Here is a 16,928-nt window from a genome sequence, read left to right as displayed (position 1 = left end):
TCTGAGACCCAGCACGATGCTCCATCCCGGAGCTCTTTAGGGAGAGGCCGCGGCTGGCGCGGGAAATAAACCTGCGTCGTTCCTGGCCAGCTCTGGCCGCTGAAGCCCAGCCGGGCCGTCCTGGGGCCAGCTCGCGGCAGCGGCCTTCCTCCCCCCGTCCGGATGGGGAGTTCGGGGCTCGAGGGTGGACTCACGGTGAGGCCACGTGTCAGGAGGCCCGTGTGCTTGATGATCACACGAGATCGAGATCGTAGCGCCAAGGAGAGATCGTGCCTTCGACCGTCCGCGGCTCCGCCTCTGTGGCTGGTCACGCCCGGTGGCTGAGAGCTCACCGTGCCGCGTTGGCTGACCCTCCCCAGGCCACCCTGTCCTCCCCCAGGTCCCGTGAGGTGCAAGAGAGCAGAAAGCAAGGACAGGAGTGAGAATAAAGCCAGGAGTGTGTTGCACGCAGAGGTGTGGGGGCAGTGATACCGTTTGGGCCGTGTGTCTTGCGTGTTGACACGTACCCAGCGGGATCTGGGCTCACGTCACCACTGGGCGCTGCCACGCCGAGGAAGATTACCTGACCCTTTGCCCAGGTCACAAGGCCACTGGGCGTCCCGGCCGCAGTCCCAGCCCGGAGTCCAGGATGCTTTGGAGAGCTGGTGCTCCATTTGTCAGGGGCCAGGAGAGAGGGGACTTGGCATCACTTGTGGGCTTCAGGTCCGTGGAGAGGGTCCTGTTCCGTTCGGAGGAGAGTGCGCGTTTCAGGAGGATTGTGGCGGCCCCTGTGGCCGGTTGGCTTTGGGGGCACGTAAGGCGCCCTGCTTTTTGGGTACAGGGTTATTAGCTGGACGTGTGTACCCAAGTGCTCTCCTGGGGGCTTCTGTCTACAGCTGTCCTAGCGTTCAGCCTTCAATTTTTAAGTCTCTGGGAGGAAAGGACCAGCCTGGCATCTCAGGAGCGGGGGAGGGTTGTGCTAGAGCAGAGCCAGGATGCAGGCCGCCCAGTTGCGTACATCTTGTCCCCTCATCCAAGGTGGCTCCAGGACGGAGAAGGAAGGAACAAATCTATAGCGGCCTCGGCTTTTTGTGCACCAGTTCTGGAAGGCAGGGATTGAAAACCCAGGGCTCATCGCCCCCAATTGTACGTCTCTTAGATGAAGATAGCAGCTGTCGAGGCCTTCCCAGCACAGAAGGGCCTCCCGTGTCCCTTCCTGGTCCCGAGGCCTCGGTGAGGCCGGTGAGGCCGCTGTCCTCTCCTGTCTGGACGGGGACTGGTTGGATGACCCACCCAAGGTCACGCAGCTGAGGGCTCAGGCCAGGAATGCAAGGAGCCTGGTCCTGGCACGCGTCTCTAGAAATGGGACCGGATGTCACAGCTTTGGACTTCCCGTGGCTTGGTTCATCTGGCTGAGGGGCTTGCTGTCCTTGGAAGGGCTTGGCTGTAGGATTCTGTCTTAACCTGAGCAGTTGAGAGGCTCGGAAGGGCATTTCGGCCTTGCCACTCGGGGGCTTTAAAAATCAGTCTCCCGTCTTATCAGGCAGCCCTGTATCTAGGCATCTTCTGAGGGAAGGAATTCGGCACACGTGCCAGCGTTCAGTCAGGATATTCATTTCCGTCTCGTTGGTCTTAGGGAAGCGTTAGAAACACCTACATACACAGCAGCAGGGGAGCAGTTAAATAAATCACAGCTTCTGATGCTCTGCGGGACCAAATGGTGTACAATTTCTTTTTTTTTTTAACGCGGCGTGTTCAGATGGGGGTGGGAAATGAGACGTTCTCTTACAAGCGTGCGGTTCCTAATTTTTCTATGATGCGTGTGAATGACACGTGTCGTTTTCGAAGTTAAGGTTCGCGAAGGTGCGGGTCGAACCGCGGAGCGCAGCGGTACGGGCCTGGGCTTGAGCTGGCTGGTCCTACGCCGGTGGTGGGCCCAGAGAGGAAATGCCGTCGAGCAGGGCAGATCAACGCAGAGAAGGGGAGCTGTTGCTGAGGTGGTGTTAGGAGGACCGGGGCTCGGGAGAAATGTCTTTGACGGTGGTGGCCATACCGGGACGTTCTGGAAGGCCGTCAGGGGCCCCCTAAGCTGTAACATTTGGAAGCCGTGTTTATTCCACCCCCCACCCCCACCCCGAACTTGTCCCTTGCTGGAGGTGGGTACAGAAGATCATGCTGAAGGGGCTGGGGGACTGGAGGGGTATTCACTGCAGCAGAAGTAGGACTCTCTGTACCCGCAGGACCAGGAAGAGGGACCCCAACAAAAAGGGGGTGGAGGGGGCAGACTGTGGTTGAGAACTTCGGTGGGAGGTTCTGGCCCCAGACAAAGGCTTTTGTCCCCAAGATTCCCACGATTCAGCCAAGTGCCCGCTAGTAACCTTCTCCTCTCAAGAAACCAAACCCCGGGGCGCCTGGGTGGCTCAATCGGTTACACGTCCACCTTCGGCTCAGGTCATGATCTCACGGTTCGTGAGTTCGCGCCCCGCGTTGGGCCCTATGCTGATAGTTTGGAACCTGGAGCCTGCGTCGGATTCTGTGTGCGTCTCTCTCTCTGCCCCTCCCCTGCTTGTGCTCTTTCTCTCTCTTCCTCAAGCATAAACGATTAAAAAAAAAAAAAAAAAAAAGGAAGAAACCAAGCCCCCAAATCAGTTGCTTTGACTTCTTAAGGCCAAAGTCATGTTCTCCAAACTAAATTTCTTGGCTGTCAGATTGCCGGAGGGCGCCCCCCGCCCTAGAAACGAGGTCAGGCATGTCTGGTTTCTTATTTTGTGTGGGTGGGTGGCCACAGGGGGCGGGGCCAGGAGCCCTTCCCCTCCTCGTCTGGTTAGCTCTGCTCAGCAGTGGCGTCCTGCAGGTCCCCGACCTGAGTGGGGACAGAGGCTCTCGGGGGGGGCTCTCCGGGGGCGGCAGCATCTTGGGGATCCCCGACTTTGACTCGGGACAGCTCAGAAGAGCGACCCCCTGGCCCTCCTCACCAGCATGTGCTGCCGGGCCCCTCCTTAAACCCCAAAAGGGCACCCGCGCCCCGACCTTCACGATGTGCCTGTGTGTGTGCTGTCTGCTCGTCATGCCAGCCGCTTGAGGCAAATCTTCGTGATTGGTAGCCTCCCAACAGGTGTCCTCATAGGCGCTCGCCCTCTGGCTGGCTGGTCACCGTCCCTGACTTCAGCCCTGCTCTGATGTCCCAGGCCAGCAGCTCTGTCGTTCCCTTGGCAGTGGCCTGCCTTTGGTCAACGGCTGGGGCAGACGCCGCGCTGCTGGTCGAGGTGGGGAGCTGTGAGTCCAACCTCCCTCGGCCAGTGCGCCCTGGAGAACCCAGTGCAGGCCGTTCAAAGCTCCAGTGGTGCCCGCCCCTTATCCGTCGTGGGGTGGGCTCCGTGTGGGCCCAGCTGTTTGCGGGGGGAGGTCTTACAAGGGCCTTGGGAAGTGGGCCAGTCAGGGTCGCCAGGCCACGTGTCCAGAAGGCTAATTTGAATTTCTTTTTTTTTTTTTTTTAATATTTATTCATTTTTTGAGAGAGAGAGAGGCAGAGTGTGAGCAGGGGAGGGGGAGAGAGAGAGGGAGGCACAGAATCCGAAGCAGGCTCCAGGCTCCGAGCTGTCGGCACAGAGCCCGACGCGGGGCTCGAACCTACGAGCCGCGAGATCATGACCTGAGCCGAAGTCAGACGTTGAACCCACTGAGCCCCCCAGGTGCCCCTAGAAGGTGGATTTGAAAGTCCTGTACTAACGGGGCTCTCCATATGCAGCTGGATGGGTGGTGGTGGCTGGGGACAGGGCTGGCGCTGGAAGTCCCTGTCTGAGGGAATGGGGAGAAGTCATCGTGCGGCAACTTGGGGGTCGTGGGGGACCCCTGACCAGCACTGGGTACCTGGGGGTGCGAGGTTTCGGGGAAACCCGATGATTGACATAGTCAAGGGACGTTTAGAAAGGAAGCTCCCGGTTGGGTCAGCCGTATTGGCCCCCTTGGCTAGCCCGGTGTCCCCCATGGGTTTGGGAGAGTCTGTGCCTCGTGTCCGTCTCTGAAGCTGGTCAGGGGGGTGTACAGATTTATAAGCCCCACCCTAGGATGTGGGTGCAAAACTCTGCTGTGGGACTTGGCAGGATTCTTCTTCTACCATGACTCCCCCCTGCTCCCAGTGGTTCTGATTCGGCTGGTCCAGAAGCCCAGCTGACTTTAAGAACCACCACTCGGAAACTTGGCTGAGAGTCAGGAAGTGGGCAAACCCCAAGGCTCTGGGCAGCCCAGTGGTTGTATTGTTAGAGGCTAGAGCTCAGAGAAATGGAGTTTAACATGTCTCTGATGTTTGTTTCATCCGGGCTTGGCTTGGATGCCTCCAGTGATGGGTGTCTCACTACCTACAAGGCACCCCCAGGATTTCAAGACAGCCATTTAGCAAGTGCTCCTTTCCACCTGGCCAGTTTCCACCTCCCTGTAATGTGTTGTTGGTCTCGCTCAGTCATCTGGAGACACACACAGTAAGTACCACCCTCTTCCCCAAGTAGCTTGCCAAGCATTTGGGTGTTTCATGGTGATCAATGCCAGTATCTGTGCAGATGGGTGCTGCTGTTACCACTATTTCACAGAGGAGCGGACTGAGGCACCCAGAGTTAAGAAACCTGTGCTGGGTCACACAGTTCATACTCGTCACCACCACATCGTGCTGTTCTAGACTTTTCCATCTCCTTCAAGCTCCTCTCCAGACACTCTTGGTTCCTTAGGATTTTTCTTCCACGGGCAGGTTTTTCATTCTCCTCCTGAAGAGAGGCTACAGCCCCTCCCGCTCCCCCCCCCCTTGTGGAACTCTCTAGTTTTTTGTGAATCCTTCTGGGAAGACCCATCTCTCTAGTATTCAGATTTTCTCCTTAGTGAACTTGTAGTTCTCCATAGTGAACTTGTAGTGAACTTGTAGTTTATGTATATTTCTCTTTCTTTTAGTGTTTCTTTTTTTTTTTTTTTTTTTTAATTTTAACCTTTATTTTTTGAGAGACAGAGACAGAGCACAAGCAGGGGAAGGGGCAGAGAGAGAAGGAGACACAGAATCCCAAGCAGGCTCCGGGCTTTGAGCTGTCAGCACACAGCCCGATGCAGGGCTCAAACTCATGAGCCATGAGATCATGCCTGAGCCGAAGTCGAACGCTTCACTGATGGAGCCACCCAGGCGCCCCTGTTTATTTTTTTTTTAGAGAGAGAGAGAGAGAGACAGAGCATGAGCAGGGGAGGGGCAGAGACACAGAATCCGAAGCGGGCTCCAGGCTCCGAGCTGTCAGCCCAGAGCCCGACACGGGGCTCGAACCCACAAACCGCGAGATCATGACCTGAGCTGAAGTCGGTCGCTCAACCGACTGAGCCACCCAGGGGAAACCACATGTATATATTTCTTAATTAGGTTAATTCCAAAGCATTTCATTAGTTACGCTTTATGAAGCTTTGCCCCCGATGCTAAGCAGACATGCTGGCTGTCGACATCTCTTGCCCCCTTAAGGTTATTTTGACACACGTCTGTCGGCTCCGTGCACGTGGGTTGCATCGTCTGCGTTTACGTCTCTGCGGTGCTTGGACGTTCACCGAGCCTTCCCGTGAGCCGGGCTGCCTCACTCCATCCCGTGGGGTGGCAGCAGGGTGGGCTCCCCGGGTGTGGGCGTGCCTCTTCCACGTGCCCCCCAGCTCCTCTGCGCGTCCCCTCCACGCCCGGCTGGGGTCCGACCGGGGCAGCGTCGGGCCGGACCGTCGCCCTGCTTGTCCGAGGCCTCTCTGTCGCCGCAGGTAAAGATCACGCGCGTCCCTGCCGAGCCGCTCCCGCTTTGCGCTTGTGCAGCCGGGGCTGGGGGGGCCCACGTGTGGGTTGTAAATGTCTTCCCGACCCATCGAGTGTTGTCAGGTTTGGTCGGGTGTTCAAGCCTCTTAAAAATCTTCTGAGCTGGAGGTGTGCCTTCTAACGCCGCCGCTGGCTTTCTGTGTCCCCGCGGGGAATTGCAGGCTGGCTCTCTGTGCAGCTGGACTTGGGACGGCTCGACTCACACACTCGTGAACTTGACTCACAGAAGAGCCTGTGCGTGCCCCGTACCGCAGACTCTGTTTATTCTTCGGACACAGTTTAACAAGCTCCCTTGTGTGGGTGGCAGGCCACAGGAGTTGGGAGCTGTTGGAGAAAGGAGGATAGGGCGCTGGCTGTCACTCTGTCTGTCTGTCTCACAACCAGGGAGGAGGACATAGGCAGCTATAAAGAGTCAACGTAGAGGGGCGCCTGGGTGGCTCAGTCGGTTGGGCGTCCAACTTCAGCTCAGGTCATGATCTCACGGTTCATGGGTTCGAGCCCCGCGTCGGGCCCTGTGCTGACGGCTCGGAGCCTGGAGCCCGCTTCGGATTCTGTGTCTCCCTCTCCCTTGGCCCTCCCCCGCTCATGCTCTGTCTCTCAAAAATAAATATTAAAGAGAAAAAAGTCAACCTGTAAAACCCAGATTGTATTCGGGGAGGTCACTTAGTATAGAGGAACCTTACCATACACGTGTCTTTTTCTTTCTTTTCGTTATTTTTTTAGTTTTCTGCATTTTAATATCTTTCTTATTTATTTTTTTATGTTTATTTAATTTTGAGAGAGAGAGAGAGACAGAGCACGAGCAGGGGAAGGGCAGAGCCAGAGGGAGACGCAGAATCCGAAGCAGGCTCCAAGCTCTGAGCTGTGTCAGCACAGAGCCCGACGTGGGGCTCAAACTCGTGAACCGTGAGATCATGACCTGAGCTGACGTCGGACGCTTAACTGACTGAGCCACCCAGGCTCCCCTAGTCCTATGCATTTTAAAAGCCTTTAAGGGAATCTTTATGTTACCGTCCAAAACAGAATCTGGAGTGTTCCAAAAGAGGTCAAGTTTGATCTATTCTGTGTACTCTCAGAGGACAGAAATGATGAACTTTGCATCTGAGAGGGTAAGCCTTAATTATATGGAGATGTTCTCCCTCGCTGGCCACACCAGCTAACGGGAGCCTTTCTGTGTCTATTTTTGTGTGTTTCAAAGAAAAGGTGCTAAACCCTGTGACCCAGGCACTGAGCCTGCAGGCCTTTGGAGAGGGCAGGAGTGTTTCTCTAGTTGCTGCAGAGCCCAGGGGGCCACCGGACCTGGCTTGGGAAACGTGGGTGGGGCTGAGGAGGTGTCTGTTGGTGGAACAAGAAATTGTGCATCCGGGGCGCTGGACCCGGATGGTGGGAGGGGAGCATTTGGGAACGGCGGGGAGCCAGATCACACCCTGCCAGCAGGGCCCCGGAATCTGCATTTTCACCGGCGGTGCAGGTGACGGGGGTGCAGGCGGGCTGTGGGCTGCACCTGGAGACCTGCTGGTGTGGGTGAGAAGATGTCACAGCCCGACCACCAGCTGGGCTGGAATGGTGGCCGAGGACGGAGGAGGAGTGGCCGGGGTCAGGGCGGGGGTGGGGCACAGAGAGCCTGATTAGGGGTCTTCCGGAGGGGCTCAGGTGGGGAGGGGCCTGGGGAGGAGGCAGATCAAGGCCCTGATACTGGCTAGAGCCACCTACTAGGGCCACCCTTCTCAAAGTATGGTCCCCCGACCAGAGTAGCCCTTCCCCTGGGGGCTCCTCAGAAATCGGAGCCCCCAGCCTCACCCCAGACCTTCCGGATCAAAATCTGACTCTCCACGAGATTCAGGAAGCACTGGGCTAGATCTTGCCTTTCGATGTTCAAGTAAAATACTCGAATGGGAAAGGGGAGGGTGGCTCATTCGATGACCTCAGAGAAAAGCACCCGGAAAACACTGTGGACCGCCCCCCCCCCCCCCCGCCGCCGCCCGCTTAGCACGGAAGCTGTGCGCCTCAGAATCCCGAGAGGACAGGTGTCAGGTGGCAAGTTCTTAATTTTGCTTGCAGTTTATTTATTTATTTATTTATCTTGACAGAGAGAGACACAACAATCAGGGGAGGGGCAGAGAGAGAGGGAGAGAGAGAATCCCAAGCAGGCTCCGCGCTGCCCGCACAGAGCCCGACACGGGGCTCAAACCCGCGAATCAGGAGATCATGACCTGAGCCTAAAGCAAGAGTCTGACGCTTAACCACCTGAGCCCCCCAGGCGCCCCTGGGTGATCTGACCCCCCTCAGCTGCAGGGTAGGTGTCTCAGATCAGGGGTCTGCCTGCTCAGATTCGAATCCCTGCTGTACTGCCTCTGAGCTGTGTGGCCTCAGACAAGTTACTTGACGTCTCTGAGTCTCGGTTTCCCCATCCAAAAGTGGGGTAGGAATAGAGCTCCTCACGGTGAGACCACGTGGGAGGGATGGTCGGCTTCTACTGTGTCCCCGCTTAGTAGCCCCGTGGCGTTATGCGTCCTGTACACGGGAGGGAGCCGCGGGCCCGAGACCCTCCGTCCTGCCTGCCGTCGGAGCCCCTGGTCTGGGCACCTCCCGGCCTCTAATTGTGGCACTGTTGTCCTTCCTGCTCACGGGCGCGGCATGCCCCGGAGTCCGCTGTGGGCCTGGCGCTTCCCCGCCGCCCACAGACGGGGTCCCCCCAGCAGCCTGGCAGGGGCCTGTCGCTATCGGAAGGCTGTCTGAGCGACTGCCTGGGGGCGGCCGCCGCGCTGGGGCCGCAGAGGGTGAGAGAGAGAATGGGCCCAGTGTCCGCTTGGCACTGGAGGCCAGTCGGTGACCGCCTTCCTTCCGTCTGCTGCTCTGAGCCAGGCTTGTGTAGCGACCGGGGCTGTGGTTTCCCCGAGGGGCGGCAGGCAGCCGGCATGGGGCGGGCAGCCGTCCAGCTCTGGGGGAGCAGGCGTAGGAGACTGGAGGGAGAACCCCAGGACGCTGAGAACACTCTGGGCTTAAGTGAGCGAGCGGGGTCGGGCTTGGAGCGTCAGCACGCAGGAGCCGGGGACGTGGACGGACAGCGAGGGGGGCGTAGCTCAGCGGCGTTGGGGTGTCCGCCTCCGGGGGGCTGGCTCAGGGTGATGAACTGGTGGGGGCCACTCCAGAGTGGGAGAGTCGTGTCCAGGATACTGACCGGGGCCAGTGAGCAGAAGGGGAGCCCGTGGACCGCCAGATCTCGGGGTACACTCTCCCCCCTCCCCGCGGGTATCTTCCACGGCAGACGAGGGGACACCCACAGTTCTCCAGACCCCTCTTGCCCCGTTGGGACACCACCGTGGCCATTCCCAGGTTGGGAAAAGTTCAGTCCTGGGCATCTGAGACTCAGACCCGAGCTCCCCACCTTCCCCTGGGAAGGTCGTGTCTTGGGTCACGTGCTTTCCTTTCTCTTGGCCACACGACTGCCGGGTCACCTGACAGATCTGGGTTTGCCTTTTTAAAAATCGGCCAAACTCCTTCCCGAAGCAGCCTCACCATCTTGCGTTCCCGCCGGCAGTGTGTGAGGCTTCTGCTTCCTCCCCGTCCTCACCAACACTTGTTATTGTCCGTCTTTTTAATTATGGCCGTAATTTGCGCCCGGCGGGTGTGGATGGGACCTTGCTGTGGCTTCAGTGTGCGTTCCCCCGAGGACCGTCCGTGCTGAGCGTCTCGCGCCTTATTGGCGGTGTGCCTCTCCCTTAGGGAAGGGTCTGGTTTGACGTTGTGTGTGTGTGTGTGCCCGTTTAAAAATGGGATTGTGGGGCGCCTGGGTGGCTCAGTCGGTTAGGCGGCCGACTTCGGCTCAGGTCACGATCTCGCGGTCCGTGAGTTCGAGCCCCGCGTCGGGCTCTGGGCTGACGGCTCAGAGCCTGGAGCCTGTTTCCGATTCTGTGTCTCCCTCTCTCTCTGCCCCTCCCCCGTTCATGCTCTGTCTCTCTCTGTCTCAAAAATAAATGAACGTTAAAAAAAAAAATTTATACAAATGGGATTGTTTGTCTTCCTGCATTTTGAGTGGTTCACATAATCTGGATTCAAGCCTTTTTTTGTTGGATACGTGACTCACAGGTATTTCCTGCCAGTCTATCCCTTGTGTCCTCACTTACTAACGATGTCTCGTGGCAGGGAAATGGCTTGAGTGTCGATGGCATTTTATCAGTTTCTTTGATTGGTTGTGTTTTTGGGGTTGTATCTGAGACATCTTTACCTAACCCAAGGTCGTGAAGATGTACCCACGTTTCTTTCTGAACAGCCGTGGTTTTAGACCTTACGTTAAGGTCTGCGATCCATTCTGAGTTAATTTTTTTTCCAAAACTGACACGATGGTCAGTGTGGTTTTTGTTTTTTTTTTTTAACATTTATTTATTTTTGAAGGAGAGGGAGACAGAGCGTGAGTGGGGGAGGGACAGAGAGAGAGGGAGACACAGAATCTGAAGCCGGCTCCAGGCTCCGAGCCGTCAGCACAGAGCCCGATGTGGGGCTCGACTTCATGAACCGTGAGATCACGACCTGAGCCGAAGTCAGATGCTTAACCGACTGAGCCACCCAGGTGCCCCCTGAGTTAATTTTTATATACAGTGTATGATTTTGTCTGTGGCGAGACAGGGGGTGTGTGTTTCTGGTGTTTGCACGTGGCTGTCCCAGCACGATTCATCGGGGGAAAAAACACCCAAACTGCTCTTGCCCCCGTTGAATTGCCGTGGCCCCTTTACCAAACCTCCATCAGTGCGTTTGATGCCCCAGCTTTCTCTTCTCTCCCCCTCCTCTTGCTCATAGCGGTGAGCACACTGGCTGAGCGTAACTCTGACCGCTACTGAAAGTGTATAACCGCGTGATCAGATCTACCCAGAGCCGGCGGCCCTCGGTTGGTCAAAGGCACTGTGGTCCCCGTGCACAGCATAGGCCTGGCTCTGCCACTTGCCGGCTGTGTGATCTGGGCTAAGTTTCTTAATCGGTCCCTGCCTCTGTTTCCCCACCTGTGAACCAGGGGTGCTGATAGCTGCTTACCTTGCAGGGTTATCAGAAGAAAGATGAGCCAAAACGTATAAGGTGCTGGAAGGGGGCCCCGCACAGCGACGGTCGGCTGTTCCACGGACGTGTGCTGTGTTCCGACTCCCACCATGCCTCTGGGCTGGCCTTGCTCAGCCCACAGAAATGAGAGCAGGGAGGGGTGGTGGAGGGGCGCTCGGCACAGCCTGCAGCGGTCCAGGGAGGGGCTCCTTTAGCCCACCAGCCTGGCTCATCTTGGTATCAGCTGCAGGGGGCCACAGATGTGACTCCACACCTTTTTGGTGTAAACGCCCCTCCTTTTCTGGGAAGGCGGGCAGAGCCCGGGTCCCTTCCTGAGGCCGGAGCGTCCCCCTCTGATAATCCCACGAGCGAAGAGCTGCGAATCCTGAGAAGAGAAGCTTAACCCCCTCTCTGATTGGTTTGCCCTGGATTCTGGTGCCAAACATGCCTGCACACGCACACCCTTGCACACGTGCACACACATCCTGCCTAGCAGCCTCCTCGTCCTCCTCCTCCCTTTCCCCCTGCCATTTACAAGCAGCTCCCCCTGCAGAGACCAGACCCTCGCCCCCTTCCGCCCCTGCCTGAGTCCCGATGCGTCTCCCGGGGTGGGGGTCTCTACCTCGGCACTGCTGACGTGTGGGGCTGAACCAGCGTTCGTCGTGGGGACCGTCCCGGGGCAGCGCGGGATGGGGAGCAGCGTCCCAGGCCTCCACATACCAGACACTGGCATGTCGTGACAGTAAAGCATGTGTCCAGACATTGCCGCGTGTCCCCTGCAGAGCAGACCCACACCCCACCGGGAACAGTCGCCCTGCGGGATCTTGTTAAAGGTGTGCAAGACGAGTTGGGAACAGAGCCTGGGCCCTGGCGGGCGGGTGTGGGCCAAAGTGATACAGAGGGACATGTCGTAGGGCTCGTCCCACTTTCCGAGCTCCGTGTGCCTTGTCTCCAGGGGCTCGCTCTCCTCAGAGCGTTCCGGGCCGCCGCGTGCGTCTCCTGTCCTTGCGTGTCCTCAGCCCCTGGCGCCTTGGCCCCCACCACCCTCCCTCCGAAGCCGTGTCCGCGGAGGCCACCGACATGAGAAGAAACACAGGCAGGACCGCTCAGCCGTGTTCCGGCCCCCACCACGAAGCCCCGCTTTTGAGGCGGAAGCACAGATTGCTCCAAGCCCGCGAGAGAGGAGACCTCGCTCTGCAGAGAAGACAAGACCTCCAGCAGCCCCGGCGCCCGGCCGAGGGGCCGAAGTCAGGGTCCCCGAGCCCACGAGCGCGAGGCCCGGAGAGGCCGTGTTTAGCGCATCTGTTCGGTGTCGCGGGAGGACAGGCCAGGGAGCACCCACCCGACTTGGAGGGGCCTGCCCAGCGAGGACCGGCCCGGCTGCAGGGGGCCGGGGAGAAGCACAGAGCAGAGAGGAGTCACCCAGAGGAGCCGGTGAGACTGCGGCCCCAGCGCACCAAGAGGCAGGCGGTGGGCACGGAGAAGCAGGGGGCTACCAAAGCCACAGGCCTGACCCGTCGCCCCCGCCGCGCCCCAGAGAAGAATAAGGGGGAGCGAGTGCCTTCGACAAAGACCGGCGGTGGCCGCCGTCCCGCTGACCCGCAGGTGAGCAGAGGGGTGAACACGGGAAAGCTGTTGGCTGCCGTGGAGGGACGGGAACGTCTGGAGAAAAGGGAGAGAGAAGGAGCCTGGGACGGGAGGAGGCAGCCGGGAAAGGAGGCGCGTCCTCCCGTCCAAGGCCTGGAAAACAGCTGTCTGGATCAGGGTCCCCGGGAAAAGCGAAAGACCTAGAACAGCTGTGGCCGCTTGGCTGTCCCCTCAGAAGGGGAGCCACGTCACCCGTGTCCCTGCGCTGGCACGGTGACAGGAGCAGGTGGCAGAGGGAGCTGGAGTTTGCCTCCGAAGGGTTGTTTGACACCAAGGGAAAGCTGAAGGAACACCTGATCTTGAACCTTGCACCCAGGCCCGGGGCGGGTCACAACCCCGGCGGGGAGCACGGCCTCTCGGGGATGCAAGGCTACGGAGGCGAGACCCAAAGAGACCAGAAGACGGGAGGTGTGGGGACGGAAATGGATCCTGGCAGGGGGCCCATGCGACCCGCGGATGTGGACGCCCGCCAGACGGCGTCCCGAGACACGTGGAGAAAGTTCCTGAGCGAGCTCGAGAAGCCCAAGTATCACAGGTTGGCCAAGCTCACGTTTGGGAATGAGAGTAAGCCGTCGTTTCCCCAGGCAGGAGGGTCTGTCGGTGAAGAGACCCGGCTCCCGTGCTCCGGCTCTGGGCGGGCACCGGCCGGGCTCGACCCGCTGGCCGGGGGCCCCCGTCGCCCTGCCCCACAAGACCTGCCAGACGGAGCTGGCTGCATGGCATTGCGGCCCGGGCGGAGGGCGGAGACGGGGCGGAGGCCGGGTCGGCAGACGGGACCCCAGGGGCTGAGCTGGGGAGCCCACCCCCAGACTGAGCTGGAGGAGCCCAGAGAACAGGGAAGGGCGTGCGTGGCTCTTCTGAAGTCCCCCTCCTCCCGAGACCCGGACGAGGAAGGGCCGTATGAAGGCAACGCCACTTCCCCCTGGCCCTCTAGCTTCACGGACGATGACGGGCACAGTCAGATGATCCGTGACCTTCAGCAGCAAATTGAAGAGCAAAACAAGTTGCACAAGCAGTTTCTCGAAGACGCCAGGAAACGCTTGCAGGAGTTCCAGAGGATGTGATAAGCGCGAGAGTTCCGCCCACAATAAATGCACCGTTGGTACCCAAGCCCGTGCCCTCTGTGTCTGCGTCACCCGCTCAGGAGCCAGTAGGCACCCCGCTTCACGGCGGCCTCCCCGGCGTGACCGCGGCAGCCCCTGTGGGGCACAGTCCGCGGGCCTGGCCACGGGTGGGGGCTGCCCGCTCGCGCCGCTCGCACAGCGGAGACTCAGGTGAATGAAGCATGTTTTGGCCGGACAGACACTGGACTTTCAGGGGAATCCAGGGTCAAGCAGGCACAGTTTCAGAAGTTTCAATGTGGTGTTGCTTAGCCGTTGGCCGAGACCGAAACGGGGAGATCTCACTGAAACCTCTGAAGTCTTTTTCAGACCCACAAAACCAACATCGTTTAACAGGACCTCGCTTAGTATACGTTCTTGTAACTTTAATATCAGGAAGTGAGAGTGAGGCGGAGGAGAGGCAGGAAGAGAGGGAGGAGAAGACAGAGGCGGAGGGAGGAAAGGGGAGTGGTCCCCAGAACCGGGCCAGCCTGGCGACTTCGCCTGGGGCTGGCAGTGGCGGGGCACCTGGCCGGCTGGTCAGTGTCCCACCCCCGGCTGTACCCCTGACCCAGCAGCCCTGGAGACCTTGCCCTGGGCGGCGGGGGTTCATCTGTCAGTTGCAGATACTTAGGGGCTGGGATGGGGGTGGATAAACTTTTTCTGCAGAGAACAGGACAGTAAATTTTTCAGGCTTTGCCAGCCAGCCAGTCTGTGGCAATGACCCACAAACGCGGCCATAGGCAACTCACACTGGGATGGGCGTGGCCGGGTTCCGGTGAGACTTTATTTACAAAAATGGGGGGTGTGGGTGTGGATTGGGACCTCAAGCCATAGTTAGGAGACCCTGGACCGGCGTATGAAGGACGTGCTTGCGTCCCCCCTCCCTCCCCAGGACCTCAGGTGCACGGAGTGGGATCATCCGTCTTCGGTCGTGATGCATTTGTATCACTGGCCCATGAATGGCCTTTTCCCTTTTAACGTGCATTTCCTAACGGATGACGTCATGAACGGTTGTGAGCCCAAGGCTGGAATATTTGCTCAAAACCGGCTTCTGCCTGTGTGCTACTTCTGTTTCGTGGCTGCTGTGCCTTCTTAGCTACATGCCTGTGAACTTGGGGTTTGTCCCCCGTCCCTCATCCTGTGGGGTGTGCCCAGGGAGATGTGGGGTGACCCAGGCACATGAGAAAGCTGAACTGGGCTTCCCTGGAGAGCATCGGGCTCACAGAACCCCCAAATACGCCACCTGGATGGGGCAGTAACAACACCCCACTGAGTTTTTTGGGTTGTTTTCGAATCTTCAGTATCTCGGGTGAGGAGGCTTCTGTTGCCGCGCGCGTTTTCGTCTCATTGAAAGCATCTCCTCGGACTCTGTTGTCGGTCTGGCTTTTCCGCTTTAGGTGGAGAAAATGTGTGATCGTTTTGTCCCCTGGTTCTGGAATGTCATGGGTCAGGACTGCAAAGCCAACTCGACGATCTGATCTAAGCCCAGTACCGTTAAGAACGAAGCCCCGGGCCGGGAGGGGTGTTGGCTTTGCGTTGCCCAGTGTTGCACATTTCAAGATGAGGTACCTGGAGCTCCTGCCTGTTCCTGAAGCTTCTCCGTGGTCGGAGAGGGTGCTGTGAGATGCCCAGGTTTAAAGCCATGGCCACAACAGGACGCAAACATTGAGTAACGAGGTCTTCTGACAGCTGGAAGCCCCGGTCTAATGAATGGACGAGCCTTCCTTGGAGAGGGTGATTTTTGTTTCTACTTTCAAAGGTAGTATTTGTGGCCCGTGTGTTTTAGGTGAGGAACTGCCCCTCCTCAGCTACACTTGAGCTAAAAGTAGATGCAGGAGATAGGCCGTGAGACATGGTGGAGGGTGGGTCGTCGCTGCCCGGACGGTCACGCCTACACTGTCCCCAGAGAGTGGGATGAGACACCCTGCCCTTTCCCACCTGTCCTGCAGGAGCTGGGGGCCAGTAGTGCAGAAAATAAGACTGCCCTCCAGCCCACCCCCGACTCCCTGTGAAGATGTCAGGTGCCCAAAGAGCAGGCTGGGGGCCTGGCAGACCCTGTCTTTGCTCCCTGTTGATCTGACCCACCTGGACTGCGGTGCCAGACGCCCTGGGACAGAGCCACCTGGAAGAGTGTGGGGCTCCTGGTAGGTTCCCACGGAGCATGCCAAGAAGCAGTGAGGACTCCTGACTCCCGGATGACTCTGTGCCCCTTCGTTCTCCCGAAGCGTTTCTTGGGTCCTCCCTCTCCGAACACTGTATTTTCTAGAACTTTCCGTGGGTTTGATGCTCCTGCCCGCATATTTTGAGGCAGGCTCCCTGTTTCCATCTCCTCCCTCATTTACTAGAACCTTTGCCATCTGGTCGCTTCCTGGCAGTCCCGTCTGAGTCCTCGCCCCCAGACTACAGGGACTCGGGAAGGCCTCCGTGGCCGGTCTGGTGTTGCCCAGGGGGGTTGGAGAAGGAGAGCAGCACGTGTGCGCGGCTGAGGTCCGCTGCCCGCGGGACAGGTGCAGACCTGCAGTGCCGGGACAAGAGACGGGAATGGCGGTTCACCCCGTGATGGCATGACCCCCCTCCTACTCTTGCCGCACCGGCAGAGGCACCGTTGGCTTTGGCTGTGACCCTGCCTTCTGTGTGTGCTGCTCTGAGGGTCCTCATACCGTCCCTGCCCCCGCCCAGCCAGGGGCACGGTCGCGGGTGCATGATAATATCCAGAACCCCAGGAATGTAGAATAATGGGGAAAAGTAAGATTTTTTAAAACTTGGGCCCCGGGGGACCCTCTCTGCCCTGTAGTAGTTCTTCAGACGAGCGGGAAATGTAACATGGTAGGGAGTTGATGTGTTAGCGTGGCCTGCCTCCGCGGTGCCTGTGACGGTCCGGGCCGCGTCCCAGGCATGCGGGAGACGGCTGTGAGGACCGGACTGACCTGCTGGGTCCTCTCCCACGTTGGAAGCTGGGAGCGTAGGCCCTGGGATCCATGTCTCTGCCTGAGAAATGCCGTGGGCTGGGGTCAGCGCGCAGACCGCATGCCTCAGCCCTACTCGAGGAGGGGGACGGGTGCTGCCGTGCCGATGGGCCTGAGCCCTGGGCCCAGCCCTCTGCCTTTACCCTGAAAGTGGGGCAGCCCGGAGCAGAGCCTAGCCCGGGGTCCCGGCCTGCCAGGGGCAGTGTGAGGACGCCCCAGCCCCCAGCCCCTCCGTGCCCCTTCCTCAGCCTGCGGATGGGGAGGGATTGCAGGGGGGTGGCCAGATGCTCCCTCCACGCCTCCCTGGGCTCCCTCTGCCTCCTGCCCCGCCCCGTCCAGCGGCTGCCCCCCGCTGCGGGCTCCAGGCCTGGGGTTTGCGGGGCT

General features: G+C 59.0%; 2 protein-coding genes across 2 annotated transcripts in view; both read left to right on the top strand.

Moving 5' to 3' along the window:
* The window catches only part of TIMP2 (TIMP metallopeptidase inhibitor 2), a 47,662-nt gene that overhangs the window by 10,550 nt on the left and 20,184 nt on the right, over positions 1-16,928 (top strand). The window lies entirely within an intron of this gene.
* CEP295NL (CEP295 N-terminal like) lies at positions 11,732-12,766 on the top strand. Its single transcript, XM_027052575.2, has one exon. It carries the CDS (start codon positions 11,909-11,911, stop codon positions 12,617-12,619), a length of 711 nt encoding a protein of 236 aa, XP_026908376.2. The 5' UTR covers positions 11,732-11,908; the 3' UTR covers positions 12,620-12,766.

Source organism: Acinonyx jubatus, chromosome E1 (assembly GCF_027475565.1).
Source record: "Acinonyx jubatus isolate Ajub_Pintada_27869175 chromosome E1, VMU_Ajub_asm_v1.0, whole genome shotgun sequence".
Taxonomy (NCBI): domain Eukaryota; kingdom Metazoa; phylum Chordata; class Mammalia; order Carnivora; family Felidae; genus Acinonyx; species Acinonyx jubatus.
The sequence above is the reverse complement of the archived record's forward strand: the minus strand, read 5'-3'. Positions and strand labels throughout refer to the sequence as shown.

Bases quoted from the DNA above. Each gene is read 5' to 3' on its own strand.
- CEP295NL (XM_027052575.2), top strand. From the start codon at position 11,909: ATGAGAAGAAACACAGGCAGGACCGCTCAGCCGTGTTCCGGCCCCCAC.